The sequence below is a fragment of the Balaenoptera acutorostrata genome, chromosome 5, assembly GCF_949987535.1.
Source record: "Balaenoptera acutorostrata chromosome 5, mBalAcu1.1, whole genome shotgun sequence".
In the NCBI taxonomy this organism is placed as follows: domain Eukaryota; kingdom Metazoa; phylum Chordata; class Mammalia; order Artiodactyla; family Balaenopteridae; genus Balaenoptera; species Balaenoptera acutorostrata.
In genome coordinates this window covers 72,419,807-72,440,481 of record NC_080068.1, presented here as the reverse complement: position 1 = coordinate 72,440,481, position 20,675 = coordinate 72,419,807, and the positions used below count along the sequence as shown (strand labels likewise).

At 37.6% G+C, this 20,675-nt stretch overlaps 1 protein-coding gene across 3 annotated transcripts in view; it reads left to right on the top strand.

Moving 5' to 3' along the window:
• Window positions 1-20,675, top strand: part of GABRB1 (gamma-aminobutyric acid type A receptor subunit beta1) — a 406,197-nt gene that overhangs the window by 307,205 nt on the left and 78,317 nt on the right. For all 3 annotated transcript variants that reach the window (XM_028166073.2, XM_007180747.3, XM_057546217.1), the window contains exon 5: window positions 4,010-4,092. In XM_028166073.2, coding sequence (XP_028021874.2) covers window positions 4,010-4,092 — 83 coding nt within the window. The remainder of the gene's footprint in view (window positions 1-4,009; window positions 4,093-20,675) is intronic.

The following is a 20,675-nucleotide window of genomic DNA, read 5'->3' as shown; positions in this document are numbered from 1 at the left end:
ACTGTGATTAAAAATCTTCCAACAAACAAAAGTCCAGGACCAGATGGCTTCACAGGTGAATTCTATCAAACATTTAGAGAAGAGCTAACACCCATCCTTCTCAAACTCTTCCAAAAAATTGCAGAGGAAGGAACTCTCCCAAACTCATTCTATGAGGCCACCATCACCCTGATACCAAAACCAGACAAAGACACTACAAAAAAAGAAAATTACAGACCAATATCACTGATGAATATAGATGCAAAAATCCTCAACAAAATACTAGCAAACAGAATCCAACAACACATTAAAAGGATCATACACCACGATCAAGTGGGATTTATCCCAGGGATGCAAGGATTCTTCAATATACGCAAATCAATCAATGTGATACACCATATCAACAAATTGAAGAATAAAAACCATATGATCATCTCAGTAGATGCAGAAAAAGCTTTTGACAAAATTCAACACCCATTTCTGATAAAAACTCTCCAGAAAGTGGGCATAGAGGGAACGTACCTCAACATAATAAAGGCCATATATGACAAACCCACAGCAAACATCATTCTCAATGGTGAAAAACTGAAAGCATTTCCTCTAAGATCAGGAACGAGACAAGGATGTCCACTCTCACCACTATTATTCAACATAGTTCTGGAAGTCCTAGCCACGGTAATCAGAGAAGAAAAAGAAATAAAAGGAATACAAATTGGAAAAGAAGAAGTAAAACTGTCACTGTTTGCGGATGACATGATACTATACATAGAGAATCCTAAAACTGCCACCAGAAAACTGCTAGAGCTAATTAATGAATATGGTAAAGTTGCAGGTTACAAAATTAATGCACAGAAATCTCTTGCATTCCTATACACTAATGATGAAAAATCTGAAAGAGAAATTATGGAAACACTCCCATTTACCATTGGAACAAAAAGAATAAAATACCTAGGAATAAACCTACCTAGGGAGATAAAAGACCTGTATGCAGAAAACTATAAGACACTGATGAAAGAAATTAAAGATGATACCAACAGATGGAGAGATATACCATGTTCTTGGATTGGAAGAATCAACATTGTGAAAATGAGTATACTACCCAAAGCAATCTACAGATTCAATGCAATCCCTATCAAATTACCAATGGCATTTTTTACGGAGCTAGAACAAATCATCTTAAAATTTGTATGGAGACACAAAAGACCCCGAATAGCCAAAGCAGTCTTGAGGCAAAAAAATGGAGCTGGAGGAATCAGACTCCCTGACTTCAGACTATACTACAAAGCTACAGTAATCAAGACAATATGGTACTGGCACAAAAACAGAAACATAGATCAATGGAACAAGATAGAAAGCCCAGAGATTAACCCACGCACCTATGGTCAACTATTCTATGACAAAGGAGGCAAAGATATACAATGGAGAAAAGACAGTCTCTTCAATAAGTGGTGCTGGGAAAACTGGACAGCTACATGTAAAAGAATGAAATTAGAATACTCCCTAACACCATACACAAAAATAAACTCAAAATGGATTAGAGACCTAAATATAAGGCTGGCCACTATAAAACTCTTAGAGGAAAACATAGGAAGAACACTCTTTGACATAAATCACAGCAAGATCTTTTTCGATCCACCTCCTAGAGTAATGGAAATAAAAACAAAAATAAACAAATGGGACCTAATGAAACTTCAAAGCTTTTGCACAGCAAAGGAAACCATAAACAAGACGAAAAGACAACCCTCAGAATGGGAGAAAATATTTGCAAATGAATCAACGGACAAAGGATTAATCTCCAAAATATATAAACAGCTCATTCAGCTCAATATCAAAGAAACAAACACCCCAATCCAAAAATGGGCAGAAGACCTAAATAGACGTTTCTCCAAAGAAGACATACAGACGGCCACGAAGCACATGAAAAGATGCTCAACATCACTAATTATTAGAGAAATGCAAATCAAAACTACAATGAGGTATCACCTCACTCCTGTTAGAATGGGCATCATCAGAAAATCTACAAACAACAAATGCTGGAGAGGGTGTGGAGAAAAGGGAACCCTCTTGCACTGTTGGTGGGAATGTAAATTGATACAGCCACTATGGAGAACAATATGGAGGTTCCTTAAAAAACTAAAAATAGAATTACCATATGACCCAGCAATCCCACTACTGGGCATATACCCAGAGAAAACCGTAATTCAAAAAGACACGTGCACCCGAATGTTCATTGCAGCACTATTTACAATAGCCAGGTCATGGAAGCAACCTAAATGCCCATCAACAGACGAATGGATAAAGAAGTTGTGGTACATATATACAATGGAATATTACTCAGCCATAAAAAGGAACGAAATTGAGTCATTTGTTGAGAAGTGGATGGATCTAGAGACTGTCATACAGAGTGAAGTAAGTCAGAAAGAGAAAAACAAATATCGTATATTAATGCATGTATGTGGAACCTAGAAAAATGGTACAGATGAGCCAGTTTGCAGGGCAGAAGTTGAGACACAGATGTAGAGAATGGACATATGGACACCAAGGGGGGAAAACTGCGATGAGGTGGGGATGGTGGTGTGCTGAATTGGGCGATTGGGATTGACATGTATACACGGATGTGTATAAAACTGATGCCTAATAAGAACCTGCAGTATAAAAAAACAAACAAAACAACTAAAAAAAAAAAAAAAAACAATTCCCTTTCTAGAAATAGCCAGTCAACATAGTCAGATATAGTAGAGTGTACCAGTATATTCACAGCATCTTTATTTCTAAAAGTAAAAGATATGATACAACATAAATGCCCCATACAGGGTGATTACGCAAATAAATTATGGCATTTCCATACAACTCAATACACTGTAGTAAATTTTTTTACAAATAGCTTATTATTTACTAACATAGAACCAAATCCAAGATGCACTGTCAATGAAAACAAGCTAGGTTCAGAACAGGGTATGCGGTAGTCTTCTTAAGAAGTTTCCCCGTAAGGAGATATAGCTGGGCTTCTATTTGCATTCAGAGTATGTATGGAAATTTTCCAATGCTGTAGCTCCTGGGGCTTAAGGTAGAAAGGAAGCTTATTATTAAATTTGAATTCTGATTTTTTTAAATTTTGATTATACATTACTTTGTGAAAAGGGACCATGTAAATAGTTTTTTTAAGAAAAGTATTTTGTCAATTCCAGCGTGATATCAAATGTTTGTATGAGTGGACAAGCCATATGAATTTAAGTTACTCTCAGACACCACAGTCCAGAAAACCAGCCCAGGCATGAGAAAACAGAGGGATAGTGGAAACCCAGGTAGGATATCTAGAGTCAGGATCCTTGGGTTTGCATAGATACATAAGCTAAACTGGAGTTGGTAAATATGGTATAAACACTGATCCTAGGATAATGTTTCTTTACTGGTTATATGCTATCTACTGAATATAGGTAGACCAGGGCCTCAGAGGTGAATCTGACAAATGTCCCTAATAGTGGGGAGTGTGAGGCATCAAAAGCCATGAAGGACGAATTTTGTTGTTGCTGTTGCTTTTGTTGTTTTATCATTAGGTTGTAGCAGGAGAGGAAGGTGGGCTTTGACACATAACATAGATGTTCTCCTCCTCATAAAGCCAGACTTGTTGCAGATACCGGCAAAGACATTGCTAGGAGGCTAGTAAATAAAGGAAGGGCCTGGGATAATAATAGCTATAATAATAGCCATCATTTGTGGGGCACTTACTAAGTATGAAGCACTGGGCTCAGGGCTTCGCATGTATTATCTCTTTTAATCCTCACAGCCATTCGATGCAGTTGGTGTTTTGATTGATAAGGGGACTGAGACTCCTGGAGATAAATTAACTAGCTCAACCTCTCACTGCTAGTGAGCAGCAAAGAAAGACTCAAATTCAATCTGCCTGCTTTCAAAATTTTTAATCACAAAATTTTGATGCCAACTGGTAGGCATGATTCAGGGCTGGGAAGCCTGGAACTGAAAGTCATCGTCATTATGATGTTGTCTTTTCTCTCTTTCACCCTGACAGGATCACAACCACAGCTGCGTGTATGATGGATCTACGAAGATACCCTCTGGATGAACAAAACTGCACCCTGGAGATTGAAAGTTGTGAGTTACTTGGACAGGGGAACAAAAAAGAGAGATGTTTGCTTGACCCAATTAAATTCCACCTTGTACTGAGTAATTGATACCGGGATATTTTTAGCTACACTACCCTGCCAATTTTTCAAAGGGTTCACAGTAACATTTTCCTCTGTATTGGAGGCTTAAGGTTCATTTCAATGCAATTATCTTTTTGAACCATTAAGGAAAGTCCACTTATTTTAGCTGGACAATTTATAAACTCATGCTTTCTCCTTCTCAGAATCGAATTTCTCCTAAGATCTTCCAATACCCAAGCTGCGTTAATAAGAGAGCAAAAATATTTCAATGTGAAAAGACTTTGTGAGATTGTTTTTGGCTCTATAGTCTGTCCGCCTGAAGGACTGTAAATTGTTGTCTTTTAGAAAAACCCTGTGGTAAAGTCTTGTGTGCAATTGTCTTTCTTCATGGGAAGAACAAGAAGATAAATGGTATTCATGAGGCTTGTGGTTTAGCTTTGTCCTCTTGAGCTGTTTTTTCATTGATTGCTTTCTTAACAGTTAGAATATTTTAGTCACTAAGTTTTAATCTGATTGATTATCTTGGTTTCATTGTTTCTCAACCATCAATATGCAGACATTTGATCCCATGTATTGTGAATACCAGGCCAAGGCTATTTTTTTTTAATTTTATTTTTATTTATTTATTTATTTATGGCTGTGTTGGGTCTTAGTTCCTGTGCGAGGGCTTTCTCCAGTTGCGGCAAGCGGGGGCCACTCTTCATCGCGGTGCGCGGGCCTCTCACTATCGCGGCCTCTCTTGTTGCGGAGCACAGGCTCCAGGTGCGCAGGTTCAGTAGTTGTGGCTCACGGGCCTAGTTGCTCCACGGCATGTGGGATCCTCCCAGACCAGGGCTCGAACCCGTGTCCCCTACATTGGCAGGCAGACTCTCAACCACTGCGCCACCAGGGAAGCCCCAGGCCAAGGCTATTTCCTGGTTTTCAGGGGCACAGAAAGTGCAATAGGTAATTTAGAGCATTGCAATGCCACTTAATGTAATGTGAGAATAGACAGATACTTACTTAGATCATTTAAAATGCTTTCCAGATCTAAACATCAAAATGGTAAAGAAAAATGGGAAAATTCCAGGTGATCCTCTAATATTATTAAACAATAAATGTATTCCCCATTGTCTGATTATTAAGTAATTACATTCATTTTCTAGTTTTACTGAATACAGACAAAGAAATAGATAAAGATGCTTATGTAGATATATAGATTCAGACCTAGACATTAATCTAGTACCACTAGAACCTGGAATGAATAACATTCATGAGCTATTCTTTAATTAATATTCTAATTTTAAAATGTATTATATAAATACGTTGGCTGAAAGTTATTAATATATGAAAGTATTAATGGTGACTTTTGGTTTAAATGCCAATGACAACCAAATTCAAACTATAGGAATGAAATATAAACCCAGTCATTTATTACTGGTTAATAATATTTTATAAATAAGACAGAACTTTATCTAAGCAAGTAAATCATTAGCTTTTGAAACTGACATGGAAAGAGAAGGATGCTCATTCATATAAGTTATCTTTTACCCTTGACCTCTCTTCCATTGATTGTGATTTTTTACCTTTGCCTATGCCGGAAGGATATGACAGCCTGTCAAAATTCCAAGATCTTATGTTTACATCATTCACTTGAAGAATGAATTTTGATGAGTACTTGAATTGATTCTGTGCATAAATTACAAGTGCTAAAATTATCAACATTTTCTCCCAAAATGCATATTTTATTTTATAATGCATATTGAGTCTTTCTATTATTATAGGTTTACATTTTTCTTTAAGAAGGCAATTTTCTTTATTCATATTAGAAAATAGATGACTTTTAGGTCCATTTATCATATCATACAATGACCAAAACTATAAATGAGGCAGAATTAAACATAACTTTTGCAGAGCAGGGATGAGGGGTGCCAAAACAATCAGAGAGTCCAAAGTCATCATAAGATATGGTGTCAGGCAATAAGTAGTGACCCAGGCATATGACAATCATTGAGGCAATTCAGTAAGATGCAATCAGTTATCTGGGCAGATGGATGAGGCATGGTAACTGGGACCCTAAGATCAGTTAATATATAGGACTGTAGGCAGACAGTGACCATCATAAAGAGATCCAACAGTAGATCACAGAACTCTAGTCCCTAAAGATGTTTACCTAAAGCAAAGCGGAAACTCAGGCCTGCAAGAATTTGTGTAATGAAGAGTGTATGAAGACAGGAACTTGGGGGGAAAGAGAAAAAACAGGGAACTGCCTTCTATTTGCCAGACAAAAGCTAGGCATTAATGAAACACCTCTGTAACAGAAGTCTTTCTAACAGCATTTAAGAGATAATGTATCTGAGTCTCAGAGAAGTAAAATAACTTACCCAGGGCAACAAGGCAAGGATACTGGTAAAGTGAGGATTCAAGCCCAGGTAATATATTCTCTATAATAGAATCCTGTAATCAACTGCTGAGCAAGGAAGCAGAACGTCAATGATTAGAAGCATAGCACCAACCAGAACAACTCCCAGCTAGATTGAGGATGCTGAATCAACCAAAGACTGGTCTATATTTCCTAAAATTATCCCCGATGAAGGTTAGAGTCGATCCCAGAAGCTGAAGCAGAATTTAGCTCTTAGGGCAAGGGTCAAATGATTGCAACTGTAGATAAAAGGTAGTCTGTGGATGCAGGAAACCAAACAGTCCTGATTCCATTGACGTTACCAAAAAAAAAAAAAAAAAAAAAAATTTAAGCCTCAAATAACAACATTGCTTAGCTCTAATACTTTCCTTAAGATGTATCCCTTCTTAACAATAGATAAACCAATATAAAGAGATCTTAAATCTTAAGGATAATAACTTCAAATGACAAAGTAACATATGGCAATTATATGGAGTCCAAATGAGCTTTGCTTATTCCTGCCTAAGTACATAATCAATATGCTGCTAAGTGTTAATAAATACTGAATCTGTTATCCATCTATTTTTTAACTCTTCAAGAAAAAACATGTGTTACATTATTTGCTGAAACAGATCTCCCTGAACTGTCATTTTATGAAGACCATAACTGAGCTTTAAAGTGATTACAAATGAGTGGTTCTAGTGTCAGTTGGGGAAAAGGAATGATAAAGTAGACATTTCACCAATATAAGATTGAACCAATCATACTTTTGTAACCAATATAGTAGAAACTTTACCTACCTTACGAAATTTACTAGTTTGTATTCTCTTCCATTACAATCCCAAGGATGGGGAAAAGTTTTCCTCGGTCAGGTCCTTTGAGACAAATAAAAGATGTTTTGCCTTTCTTTAACGTCATCTACTCTAGTAAAATGAGGAAGGCCATAAAGCCTTGTTAAATTGAAAATTTCCTTGAACTTGGAGCACATTAATAGCTTCATAGCCCTGGGATGCTATAAAATGAGTTAATGGCACATGGAAGAAAATCAATCAAGGAATTTAGTATTAAGAGGATTTGGAATTTGAAATCAATAAAGCTATCACATAAAGGTTTGATAGCCACAAGCCTCATGGAAATATAGAAAGGCTTTGGGACAACAATCATGAATGAGTCTAATGCCTCTTCCTATATATTTTCTGCAGCAACTATTGAAGAAAATCTCAACCCTAATCTTACCCTCACTGTCAGCAGATAATGCCACCTCTCAGTACCTCCCCCACCCCCCCCCCCAAAAAAATAGAATCCATTTCGGTTCTGAAATCTCTCAGCAGTCTCACCCATCTTCTTCTAAATGCCCTTATAGCCTCACCATTCTAAGTTAGCCCCCTGTATTTAAGAGGAAGGGATGCTCCTCTTCCTTTTATAAGCTGACCCTGACCCCTTTCTTCCTCCTCTGGTAATTGATTTTCTCAAATTCACACACACCTCCAGCCCTGATCTTTCACATCCTCAGTCTCACCCGCTCTGCTACCTCTTTTTTCACAGTCTAAAAACAAGCTGAAAACTTCCCTCGTCACAAAACACCTCTACTCTACCCTCCCACCTCTCCTTCAGCTTTTCCTAATCTCTCTACTTCCTTTTTCTCAAAACTACTTGAAATAATGGTATATATCTCTTGTCTGTGGCCTCAACTTCCCCTCAACCCACTGTAATCTGGACCCTGCCTACCCATCTCCCAAGTCCACTGACACTGTTCTCAGAAAGGTCACAAAGGATCTCTCTTTACATAACATCTTTATTCCAATGATCTCCAAATGTATAGCTCCAGCTCAGATCTCTTTTAAGCTCCAGATTGATGTACATCGCACTTTTCTTGGCATATCTACTTTGATGTTTCAAAAGCATCTTAAACTTAATTTTCTCAAAACTTATTATCAATTTTTCCCTCACAAGTGAGTTTCCTTTCCAGCTTCCTTAATCTCACTATCCAGCCAGAATCCTAGGATTAACTGTTGACAGCTTCCTCTCCCTCACCCTCCTCCCATCCAATCTATTGTCAAGTACCATCCATTCTACTTGCCAGATATTTATCAAAGCCTTTCATTTCTCTCCAGCCCACTCCCACCAATCTTCTCTAAACCACCATGACTTCTTGCCTGAATCTTTGTAGCAGTCTTGCTATTGGTCCTCTTATTTTTACCCTTGACTCCCTCCAACTTATTTTCTACCCAGTAGCCAGAGTCGTCTTTGCAAGATGTCAATTGGATCATATTATTCTGTGCTTTAAAATACTCAAAGACTCTCATTGCACCAGGAAAATTCTCCACACTTCCTAATTTGACTTACAAGCTTCTGAGTGACTGACCCTTCCTCAATATCTCCATTTTCATCTGAAACCATCTTTCCCTTGCTTACTGCACTAAATTCCAGCACCACAGGTTCTTTGTTTCTTGCAGACTGATCTTTCTTTTATCTCATTATCTTCACCATCTTGTTCCTTCTGGTTAAAATGTTTTTCCCCATGATGGTTCTTTTGGATTTTCCTCATCTTTCAGTTCTCATTTAAGATGCCACCTCCAACAAAAGGCTTTCCTGAGAATCCAACCTTAATTAGTGAACACCCGGTATTCTCTTTCAAAATTCTGTTACTTTCCCATATAGCACTTAGTAGTGTTTGTTTGCTTCTGTGTTTATTGTTTCTTCCCTCTCTGGATTAGAAACTCCATGAAGGAAAGGATCATTGTTTTGTTCACAACACAATAATTAAAACCCAGCCTAGTACCTGACATTAAATATCTGTGAAGTGAGTGTATGCTAAATTTCTTGGCTCCAAACTTTTTGAGTCTTTTGAATTTTGAAAGATAAGTCTAGTCTTAATTTTTTTCAGATAAGATTTAAGGAAGGTATTTTTTGACTTGCAGTAAAATATTCTTTCATTTATACAATTTTATATTCATGCTTTAAGACCATCTCAAAAATTTAAGATTGTAAATGTTCAACCAAGAGCCAGATAGGGGAAAACCTAACATTTTAATTATTTTAGGAATTTTCAAAGGCTGGTAAACATGATAAACCACTATGGTCTTTTTGCTTCACTTCAGTCATGAACTGTCTACATCCCTCCCACCTGAGCCACAACCAATTTATCAAACAAAGGTAACATTTAGTGATACCTGGTTATTTTTATACTTGTTTCTTATTTTTAAAAATGGCTTGGAAACTTTTAACTTGGGCATTGTCTTAATGTATTCAGTTTAATGAAGCATCTATTCAATCCATCTCTTAGTCTCAGAATATTGTCATTGTATTGATTTCAATGTCTTGGTAGTAGCAACATCTACACAGAATGTCAAGCCATAGTCATGTTTATTTCCAAAATAATTTTTTTCCTTGTCCACAAAAATAGCAAGTGATAAGAAAAACGTGTCTAATAAAATGACCTAACTTAACTGTGGAAAATTCCCTGAGAAAACGTGAGGTTTACAGAGTTGAAAGGCTAAGTTTTCATTATATAATATGTTACATTAACACCTGGAAATAACATTAAGTATAGTGTCCAGACATGAGGCAGGAGCAGTTCTACAAAAGCCCGCTCTTGTAAAGTCACACGTGGAGAATGGTGCCCAGTTCTTAATGCCATATTAAGATAATTTCCTTCAGAGGAGGAGACCAAGATATTTGGGAAGAAAATTTTAGGGAGGCATAATAGCCATTTCTGAATGTTTAAATGCTATCATAGAAGAGAAATCTTATGTTTGGTGTTTCCCAGGGTATTAATCAGGATTCTCCAGAGAAACAGAACCAATGGGATGTATACAGATAGAGAGAATGAGATTTATTACAAGAAATTGGCTCATGCAGTGATGGAAGCTGATAAGTCCCAAAATCTGCAGGGTGAGTCAGCAAACTAGAGAGCTGATGGTATAGTTCCAGTCTGAAGGCTAGCAGCCTTGAGACCCAGGAGGAGCCGATACTTCAATTGAGTCTGAGAGCAGGAAAGGACTGATTGTCCCAGTGCAAAGATAGGCTGGAGGAAATCTCTCTTACCCTGTAGAGGGTCAGTCATTTTGTTCTATTTCAGGCCTTCAAGTGATTGGATGAGGCACACCCACATTAGGGAGTGTAGCCATTTAAATGCTAAGCTCATCCAAAAACACCCTCAGAGGAATACACAGAATAATGTTTGACCAAATATCTGGGCGCCGTGTGGCCCAGTCAAGTTGACACATAAAATTAAGCATAACACCCAGAGTGCTAGATTTGAACCCATTCAATTCAAATAGCATTTTTTAAGTGGTGACCACAAGCCACTCTGTGTGCAAATAAGGAAGTGCTGCTGATACAGCAGCAACCGAGCAGACAGGTGGCAGAAGTAGCGGGAAGGTAGATGTAGAATTGAAAAAAAATACTATCCAATGAGCACAAGGGCCCATTCATGAAAAAAGCCCCCCCTTAAGAAAGACTTCCCCGCCAACAGAGACACTTCAATTAATTGGAAATGGCCACCTACCAGTTTTAATGTAGAAAACATTCCTCATTGAGAGGGCTGTTAATTATATAACCTTAAAGATCTCTTCCAGCCCTAAAATCTAGCACTCTGGGAGTTTGTTCAATTTAGTTACATTACCAGTAAATTACTTTATGTGCTTGCCTGAGATATTGGTTATAAAGTGATCCTGATTTATAAAGGATATTAGAACATTAAAAAAAGTTATGAATACATGAACATAAATACTCACAAGAAAAATATGAAATGTAGGACAATTATAAGCAAAGCCTTTGAATCATTCTTACTTTATTGCTGCCTTCCACATCATTAATTCTGATCTGCAATAACTTAAAAATAGCATCTACAACATGCTGCACACTTTCTATTCATGGATACTAAACACCAAAAATAACAGAAGTAAATTGAACTTCATGAATGATTCATGGCTTCCCTTGCGTTTCCATTGTCAAGGAAATTAGCAGCATTGGATATCTCCTTAGATAAATTTGATTTTGCCATATTCAGTAGATTACTTAATGAAAATGAATATTTCACATTTATGTTCATAGAATGGTTAATGAATTTTAGTGCCCATAGCTTTTTTGTTGAGCAGAGGGGTGGGTGTACGGAAGACAGGAATCTTTTCTGAATTAATTTATTCCTTTTTCCAGGCTGCTTTTTTGAAACTGTGGGAAAGCAGTCTTTCTGAAAAGTCTCTGATCTTTTAAAGTTAGAAAATAAAAGCCAGTGGGGGAATGGAGTTCCATTTATTAAAATTAGTTTCATAATCAAATTGTCTATAAAGATAGCCATTTAGCTGTTCACTTCTACCCTATCGACAGTTTATTTTCCATGTATGGATAAGTGGCTATGTAGATGGATGAGGACATCTCTGATTTACAGGTTTAGATTTCTGGAAATTTCTTCTCTTCTTGATGCCCTAATGGATGACTATTTTGCTACTAGCTTCCTAAGAGGAAGTCAAAGTAAAGGGTATTGTTTTGTCTAAAGGTTTTAGGTATTAACCAAACACTTAAAGACACAATTTTGAACGGAACTTTGATCTTCTAGAACTGGACACCCTTGCTAAACTGAGGGCTTTGGTTCACTTAGGATCCAAACTTGATAATAATGACTGCTAATATTTATTGACTATATATTATGGGCCAGGCACTTAACAAAAATTTCCTATTGAACATTCACCAGAACCCTATTGTTTTACTCCATTTTACAGAGAAGGAAATCAAAGCACCAAGGCAGTTACTTGCCCAGGTCACAAAACTGTAGTGGTCCAAAAGGAATTTGAACTCAAGCAATCCGACTTGAACGATTTACTCCCCCTTCATACTGTCCTCAGAAAACTCCTTTCTAGCTTCCCCACTGTGTGGGAGTTGGGTGGTTTGGGGGTATGCTCTATCTGAATGCAAAGCAGACACCTGAAAACAAAGCAGGTTTTAATTGGTCCTTCTCCTCTCTGCTGAATCAGTCTCAATTCGGCTCCTACATGGGCATTTATTTTCCGACATTCTTGCCAACAAAACTGAACGTTGATATAACTTAAGAAAAACTTTTATTTTACCAGGTCACTTCTACAATTGCAACAGATCATACAATGGTCAGAAACCCTTCTTCTTCTAAACTGCTAGAGATACGCTTCCCTAAATGGTTTTAGTACAGTGTTAGGCTTAACTGACTGCAATGGTGCTGTAGTTTCAAAGTCCATCCATTACTCAGAATTGTGGTTCATGAACATCTATAACCTTGACAATGGACATATTCCTGAGAGGTCTTGACTTGGTTTGTTCTGTGAACCACATCCATATAGGAACCATATAATTAATATGGATAATTTAGTTTTCATTTCAGTGTCAATTTCCATGTTTAAACTGCTTTTTTCTTATCTTTAAGATCAAAGGTTTTAAAAGGGAGATTTTTAAAAAATATTGATATCATGACCCCACCCCAGACCAATAACATCAGAATTTGTAGAAGACGAGCCCTTTGGCAAGCACTTTTTTAAGCTCTCCAGGTGATTTTAATATGCAGCCATGTATGACTGCCACTGCTCTAAGGCTGTCATGCTTTAAATTTTTGCTTTTCAATTTTTTTCACCATCCCTTCTAATAGACCCAGCTCTCTAAATGGGAAACAGAATGGAGACATAGAAATGAAAGAAGAAAGTACAGCAGAGAACAGAAAATAGCACAATTTCTTTCAAAGAAAAAAAAAAAATCACTGAAATGATCAAAGGAAAAAAATTTAAACTACTCTTTCCTTTATCCCCTCTGGCAGAAGCCTCCATTGTTTTTTTCCTTTAAAGGTGCATGTCTTGACATAAATAGGTAGACCAAGGGACCCTGCCTTTCATTGGAATTAAGTGCTTCAATCAGATTTTCAAATCCATGTAATGAGTCAAGTTGTTACAAGATGCTACTCTATTTTAAAAGCCCTGATATATATACCATATATTGGTATGAATGCACTCAGTGAAACTTTAATTTGTATTATGATGCTGTGGTAAATGCAGTTATCTACTTGGGAAAGAGAGGCATTGGCATCAGCTGTTTTTGTAACATTACAATGTTAAAAAAAAAAATTAGTTAACCATTTACTCCTGAATGAATACATAGCAACAGGCTTTACAGGAATAGTTTTTTGTTTGTTTCTGTTTTTTATTTTACTTTATTTTATTTTTTTAATTGAATGAAAGATTCTTTAAATTCTATAGTGCTTTACAGTTTTCAAAAGTTTCACATACATGATTTCATGTAATCTCATAATAACCCTTTTTCCCCCCACCCCTATGTTGCCCCTCCCCCTTCCCTCTCCCCACTGGTAACCCCTAGTTTGTTCTCTGTATCTGTGAGTCTGCTTCTTTTCTGTCTTATTCACTAGTTTGTTGTAATTATTTAGATTCCACATGTAAGTGATATCATACAGTATTTTTTACAGGAATAGTTTTATCAAACCAAAACTGAGCAAGGTCCATTTCTTTCAACCATAAAAAATGAAACAATAATTTCTGTGTACATCTTCATCTCCCACACCCGGTCTCATAGGCACTGACTGTCCTCATTTGATTGTGTGAAAAGAGCAGATTTGTCGTAGCGCTCCCACTAGCTGACTGCATTGATTCCAAATAGATTGTATTCCCAGGACTGGGATTACGTAGACCTACAATTCAGACAAGAAATTTCACTGAGTAGAGCCCAAGGGTCACCTGCTCTTACCTTAAAAACTGTCAGAGTGGAAACTCATCACTTGTCTGATATGTTCCCCGAGGTGCTTGTCAAACATTCATGCGCTTACAGGGATCTTGTTAAGATGCATTCTGGTTTAATGAGCTTGGGCTGGGGCCTGAGGGTCTGCATTTCTAACGTATACCCAGGTGATGCTGGTGCTACTGGCCTATGGACCACACTTTGAGTAGTAAGAATCTGGAGTAAGTTAAAAAAAGAAAAGCAAAAAACCCTGTCTCACCTGTGCTCCTCCTCAATCTGCTTTCCCAGCCTGTTTGCTTCCTACTGAGATTTAAATAATTAGCCGTTGTCACAGTGGTTGCTCAGCACTTGATTCGAAAGAGTTTTGAGTTTTAAATTAACTGAGGCAGAAAAGTCATTTCCAGATGACCTGAATAATTCCCAAACACTGAAATCTGAACAGCTTAGATGCTGTTAGGCACCCTGGGCATGTAACATTCCTGGCTTACTCTTTAATATATGGAAGATTCCCAGCTGTGGTAGGTCATTAGTACTCTTAAGCCCACACTAAAAATAATATTTGGTTGAATATTTTGTACTTAGAAAGGATTTAATTTTAATGAAGGAAAAAATAATAAATATTCTATTTGATTTTCTTTTTTTAAAATTTTTATTGGAGTATAGTTGCTTTACAATGTTGTGTCAGTTTCTGCTGTACAGCAAAGTGAATCAGCTACACGTATATATATAGCCCTTCTTTTTTGGATTTCCTTCCCATTTAGGTCACCACAGAGCACTGAGTAGAGTTCCCTGGGCTATACAGTAGGTTCTCATTAGTTATCTATTTTATACATAGTAACAATAGTGTATATCTGTCAATCCCAATCTTCCAATTCTTCCCACCCGCTTCTTTCCCCCTTGGTATCCATACGTTTGATTTTCATGTCTCCAAACTAGAGCTTTTAGTGGAAGGAGCATAGAGTTATACCTTCCCTATCTAGAGATCTGGGATTTAAGGAGTCATTCTGAAGAACTCAAGTTTGCTAGACTTTAACTATTTTGATGCAAATCTTTCTCAATAGAGAACTCTAAAAATCATTTATTCTTTTCTGATGATTCAGGGTCATAATTGTGATCATTTTTCACGATGTGATGAAGCTCTAGCTTCATCTGAAGCAAAGGGAGGTATAAGGACTTGTGCTCTGATCCTCATGGTGACCTTAATTTAAGACCTACTTTTTTAAGAGTCTTCCTTGGTGGAGTGATGAAGGCCCTTTTCTACATAATTAATGTGTCAGTAAAAGAAATGTCCATCTCTAGTCAATTAGACATATTTCTATAACTCAAAAAAAAAAAAAAGGCATTTTCCTGGCAGAGTTCTCATTTTAAGTAACGTAGTCTCTTCATTAGTGATCAGTAACAGCCCTTCACGAATCATTCATTTCAACATCTCAGCCATTGTCCAGGTCCTCAGTGTCACCTTTTCATCACCTTCTTTCATCCTTACTGCCATGGTGACTGGTTCTCAAGTCACCTGCATTCATGCAATGTCCAGTTACTGAGTTACACGGGTTTTTTACATGTAATACCCTATTCTCGCTGTTTCTGCCATTATTTTATCTCTTCTTCTTTGAATCTGTACATGCTATACATGCCAAAACAGTACCTTGTTCTTTAGAGGGAAGATATTTTACATAATTGTCATCTGACTGTAGATGGGAAGTATTAGGAAGTGTCTCCCCCAAGAAATGCAAAACGATTATTATTTTTGCATTTACTGATTATTTACTTCAAACCTTTAATCTAGTAGCATCATCAAAGGGACAAGCCTGAGTTTGCTAAATTTGCACAGTTTCCTAACCAGTATGTAGAGTTATAATAAAACTAAATTTTCTTCCTAGGTTGCATGAAGTTTAAGAAGTATCCTTCTGCTATTGTGATACCAGGTCATAGTTGCTCTTCTTAAAATTTTACTTTGAAAAGAATTTCATGCATAAGCAGTATTTAAAATTCCATATTTTGTTCCATTTGGGGCTGAACAATAATAATTATTGAATAACAATGATTGAATATTATAAATATTACTACAAATAATAATATGACTAGAAGTGCTAGAATATAAATAGCAAAAGCTAAAGTGAAAGCGTGCTGAGACAGGATGTCTCAGATACTACATTCACTTGCCAAAATGTAGATCGTGAAAAAAGCAGTCCACCTGGGTCAAGCCAAGCTCACCTTGGTCAAGGTGAGCAGTATCACCTTGGTCAAGGTGAGCAGTAGCTTGAGTACACCTGGAGGTATGAATGCATGCAGAAGGTTTAAACATGACAAAGATGACACAGGACACCAGCCCATGAGAAGCACCTTTTAGTGGAAAGTTCTTTCTTAGCCAGTAAAGATCTACCTTATAAGTAAATTGATCTTCTCTGAATCAAACCTCTGAAAAAATGGAAGAATGGACTTGCCATCAACCAAATTGAGGACAGCATCAGGTAGAGCCCAGAAAAGTTTTTAGACATACTCAATTTGTATTGTCTATTAGACATCTAAGTGGAGATTCAAGTTTTCAATTGAAAGTCTAAAGTTCAGGGTAGAGGCCCTATCTGGAAATGTAAATATACAATTCATGAGCTTCTATATGTACTTAAACCCATGCATCTAGATGATATCACCAAGGTAATTAGTGTAGCTAGAGAAGAGGTCCAAGTGCTAAGCCTTGGCCAAACCAATACTTAGAGTTTAGGAAGATGATAGAAAACTCAAGTATGGCAATTAATATCTGCAAGGGCACTACATATAATAATTCATTTAAATTAAACCATGGCTCTATCATAGGTACCATTATTGTTCCCATTTTACCAATGAGGAAATTCAGTCACAGAGGCATCACCTAATTTGTCCATGTTCACATCTAGCAAGTGGCAGAGACAAATCAGCAAAGGAGACTGAGAGGGGTGATCAGTGGGGTAGGAGGAAGCCTAAGAGAGAAGACTATTCTGGAACGAAAGTAAAAAAATATTCTAGAAAAAAAGAGGTGATCATCTGGGTCAAATACATATGATAAAACAAGTTAACTAAGAACTGAGAACTGATAATTGGATTTGGTAACATGGAGTTCTGGGAGTGAAAATCTAAGTGCAGTAGATGTAAAGGAGGATAGGAGAAGAGAAAGTGGCCTCACCTGTAAAGTGCCTGGTACAATGCTTAGCACATTTTAACTACTCAATAAATGGTGGTCATAGCCATCATCGGCGTACAGGGCAATCAGCTATTTGCTGTCAGAGAATTCTGAACTGCTTCAACTTTTGTATTAGTTGTAAGTACTCCTTTCCTCCATTGTGTCACACTTTTCACTCTGATTGTTGCCACTGTTGTTGTCAATGTTCTCATCGCTGTCCCCTCTTCATTTCTAACCATCTTCTCCTATCTCTTGGTTTTCACCTTAAAACCTGATGTTGTACATCACTAACCAATCAAAGCCCTCTTCTCCTCGCCTCTTGAGCTGACTGATGACAGAGGGCCAGGAGCAACCACTTGTCTCTTGTTGGCTCTATTTGCCTCTTTCTAGGTTCCCAGAGGTTTCTGATTCTTCCATCATATGCAAGTGTTTATTGTGCATACACCATTCCTGACACTGTCAGTACTTCTAGGATGGCAAGATGACTATATCATGGTCACCCAAGGCTACATTCCTAAAACAGCATTTGTACAGATGCATGAATGCCATTCTCAAGAGATTTAAATTATTAGAAACTAGTTCATTCACCAGCAACATTCTGTTGCTATTTTAAATTAGCATCAAAGTCCAATGCACTTTTTTGTCAGGTTCACAGACCAGTGACTCAATTCCTTTTACGTTAAGTTGGGATCACTTAAAAACACTCTGTGGGCACATCTCTCTCCCTAACATTGACAGCTTAAATACAGCTACTGGTTTCAGCATATTCTGGTGCATCTCATTGCTAAACAGACCACTTTTCAACATTCTATTGTGTGACCTATGAAGCACCATGCAGATGATTGCTCAGCCTGCTTTATAGACAAGGAAGTGACGTGACAAAGAATTTGGCCCACAATTCCTCTCCCTAATTCTCAGGAAGGAAATCTCCATTATTTGCTGCATTTGAAAAACTGTGGCCCCAACACAACTATAGGTAGAGTCTCCATTTCCTTAAGAGAGGAAAGGGGGGATGTCCAACCATTGGTAAATTTTCCAAAAATGTCCCTTTGTTGGTTTAACAGTCTCTACCTAAGAGTTTGGGGAATCAAGTAGAATGTCAAGTAAAAAAAAAAAAAAAAAAACTTGGTTAATAATTCAAATGTTTATTCACCCACACACTTTCTATAATCCTTATCATTTATCATGGACTATTCCAGGCAGAACAAGGTCTCTGTCCAGATGTACCTTACAATCTATTATAGACGGATAGAAAAAAATCAAAACAAAGTCGCTGGTATAAAATATAATGCAGGAGTATGAGATGCTGTGACAAGTGTGTTGAAGAAAAGAAAGGTGGGGTAGAGGGATGGAGAGGTGTGTGAGTAGAGGCAGACACATATGCACACTGTTTGGGATCAGGAAGTTATGCAAATCCAATCATGTTAACACAAGGAGAGATAAGCCAGAGTGTGTCTACGGTTCATAGGTATTGAAAGATCTGTTCAGTTCCACCAAGACACTCAGCCATTCCAAACTGTGGGCTCCAGTCTTCCCCTTGCTCAGTCCATTGTCCTGTCTGGCCTCAGTGCAATGAAAACACAGCGTCTGCTTTAAATAAATCACATATGTGAAACCCTAACCATGATCATTCAATAACTTCAGCATAACGTCACTGCCAGTGAGTAAGTAGAATTAGAAGTTATCTCAGTGATTTTGGGAAGCTTATTTGATGTGCCCCTTCCCCTTCCCAATGCTCAAGATAAGATGAGACTGCAACAGTGACCTTCTAAGTGGAGAAGAGTTCACACCTCCATTCTGTGTGGTCTGAGAACTATCTTATACTGGAGCAAGAAAGGTTCCCTCCATTGTCCCATGGAGTCTCAGCCCCACAGTATGATGTCCTCTCTCAGTCACTGCCCTGTACGTTGACAGCCACACTGGGCTAAGTCTCCCAGAGGTGGGTGTGCATATAATCGCCATAATAATTACACTCAGGCATAGTAGAAACTCTTCACTTCTCTGGAAGTTGCTTTTATTGAACCTTTATCAATCTCCATTATTATGTGCATTTGACTAAATATGAATGTGAGTCTAGAGAATAATAGCATATATATATATACATATATATACATATATATATACATATATATGTATACACACACAATGCTTTCATACATTTTCATTTGAGTCCCCCAAAGAATACATTCCTAAAGTAGCATTTGTACAGATGCATGAATGCCATTCTCAAGGGTTCTCAAGAAAAGTAAGATAGTTATCATGGCTCCCATCACGCTGATGCAGTCCCCAAGCCCAAAAGAAGTTAAACGAATTTGCCAAATAGACAGGGTTAAAATGTGGCTGAGCCCCGACTAAATTATGGGCCATATGAGTTTAAATTCTGTTCTTTCCACTACAGGAAATTGTGCCCTGTTGAACCAAGTTCTTCTAAGAGAACAAAATAAGACACTCTGGAAAACTTCGTTGACTTTCTTAGGTCTCAAAGGTATTCCTGAATGTTGAAAAGCAATAGTTTACTAAATAATACCTAGATGGCTTTTTTTTTTAAATCTTAACGGTTTTTCCCCAAGGTGCTAATTATAACTCTGTGTATATAAATGCATTTAGTTGAAGCTTAACATTCCCAAATTTAACATTTGAGATTCTGTTTCTAGTCAAGTTTCTATCAAGAAAACAGAAGACCCACTCAATATATTCAAGATATAGAAGGTTTTAATATAGAGAACTAAGAGCATACAGGAAGACTGGAAAAGCTGATGAGCTGAGGTGAAAGAAATCAACCTCAGCAACTTCAGCCTGGAGTACCCAAGCAGTGAAGGTGCTGCAATACTCAGGATCTCTGGAAAGCCCCACCAATTATCTGTCTCTGTAGCAAGGTAGAGGTCCTCAAGGGCTCCCCAGCAAGTCACTGAATCTCATCTTCCCATGCATCTGGCAGCAATTGTCCCCAGAAAGCAATGGCCTCTCCTCCTCCATCTTCCAAATCTGGTACCAATGCCTCTCTTTGGCAAACTCTATCCTGGGGAAGGAGACCTCTGGGAAAATTGTTTCCAGCTTCTCTTCAATGGTACTTGGGGTGGTGATGCCAAGTTGACAATAAACAAACAAACACAAGCATGTCAAAGTGATCTCAGATTTCCATGTCTCACTATTTATAAGTTTTCTGAAACACAACCTGGAATCCTATCCCCTAAATGACATAGGAAAGGAGCAAGCCACACAGCCAGGGAGGGTACCTCATCATTCATCCAGCTTCCCCGCCATGTAGCCGACAAATATTGTA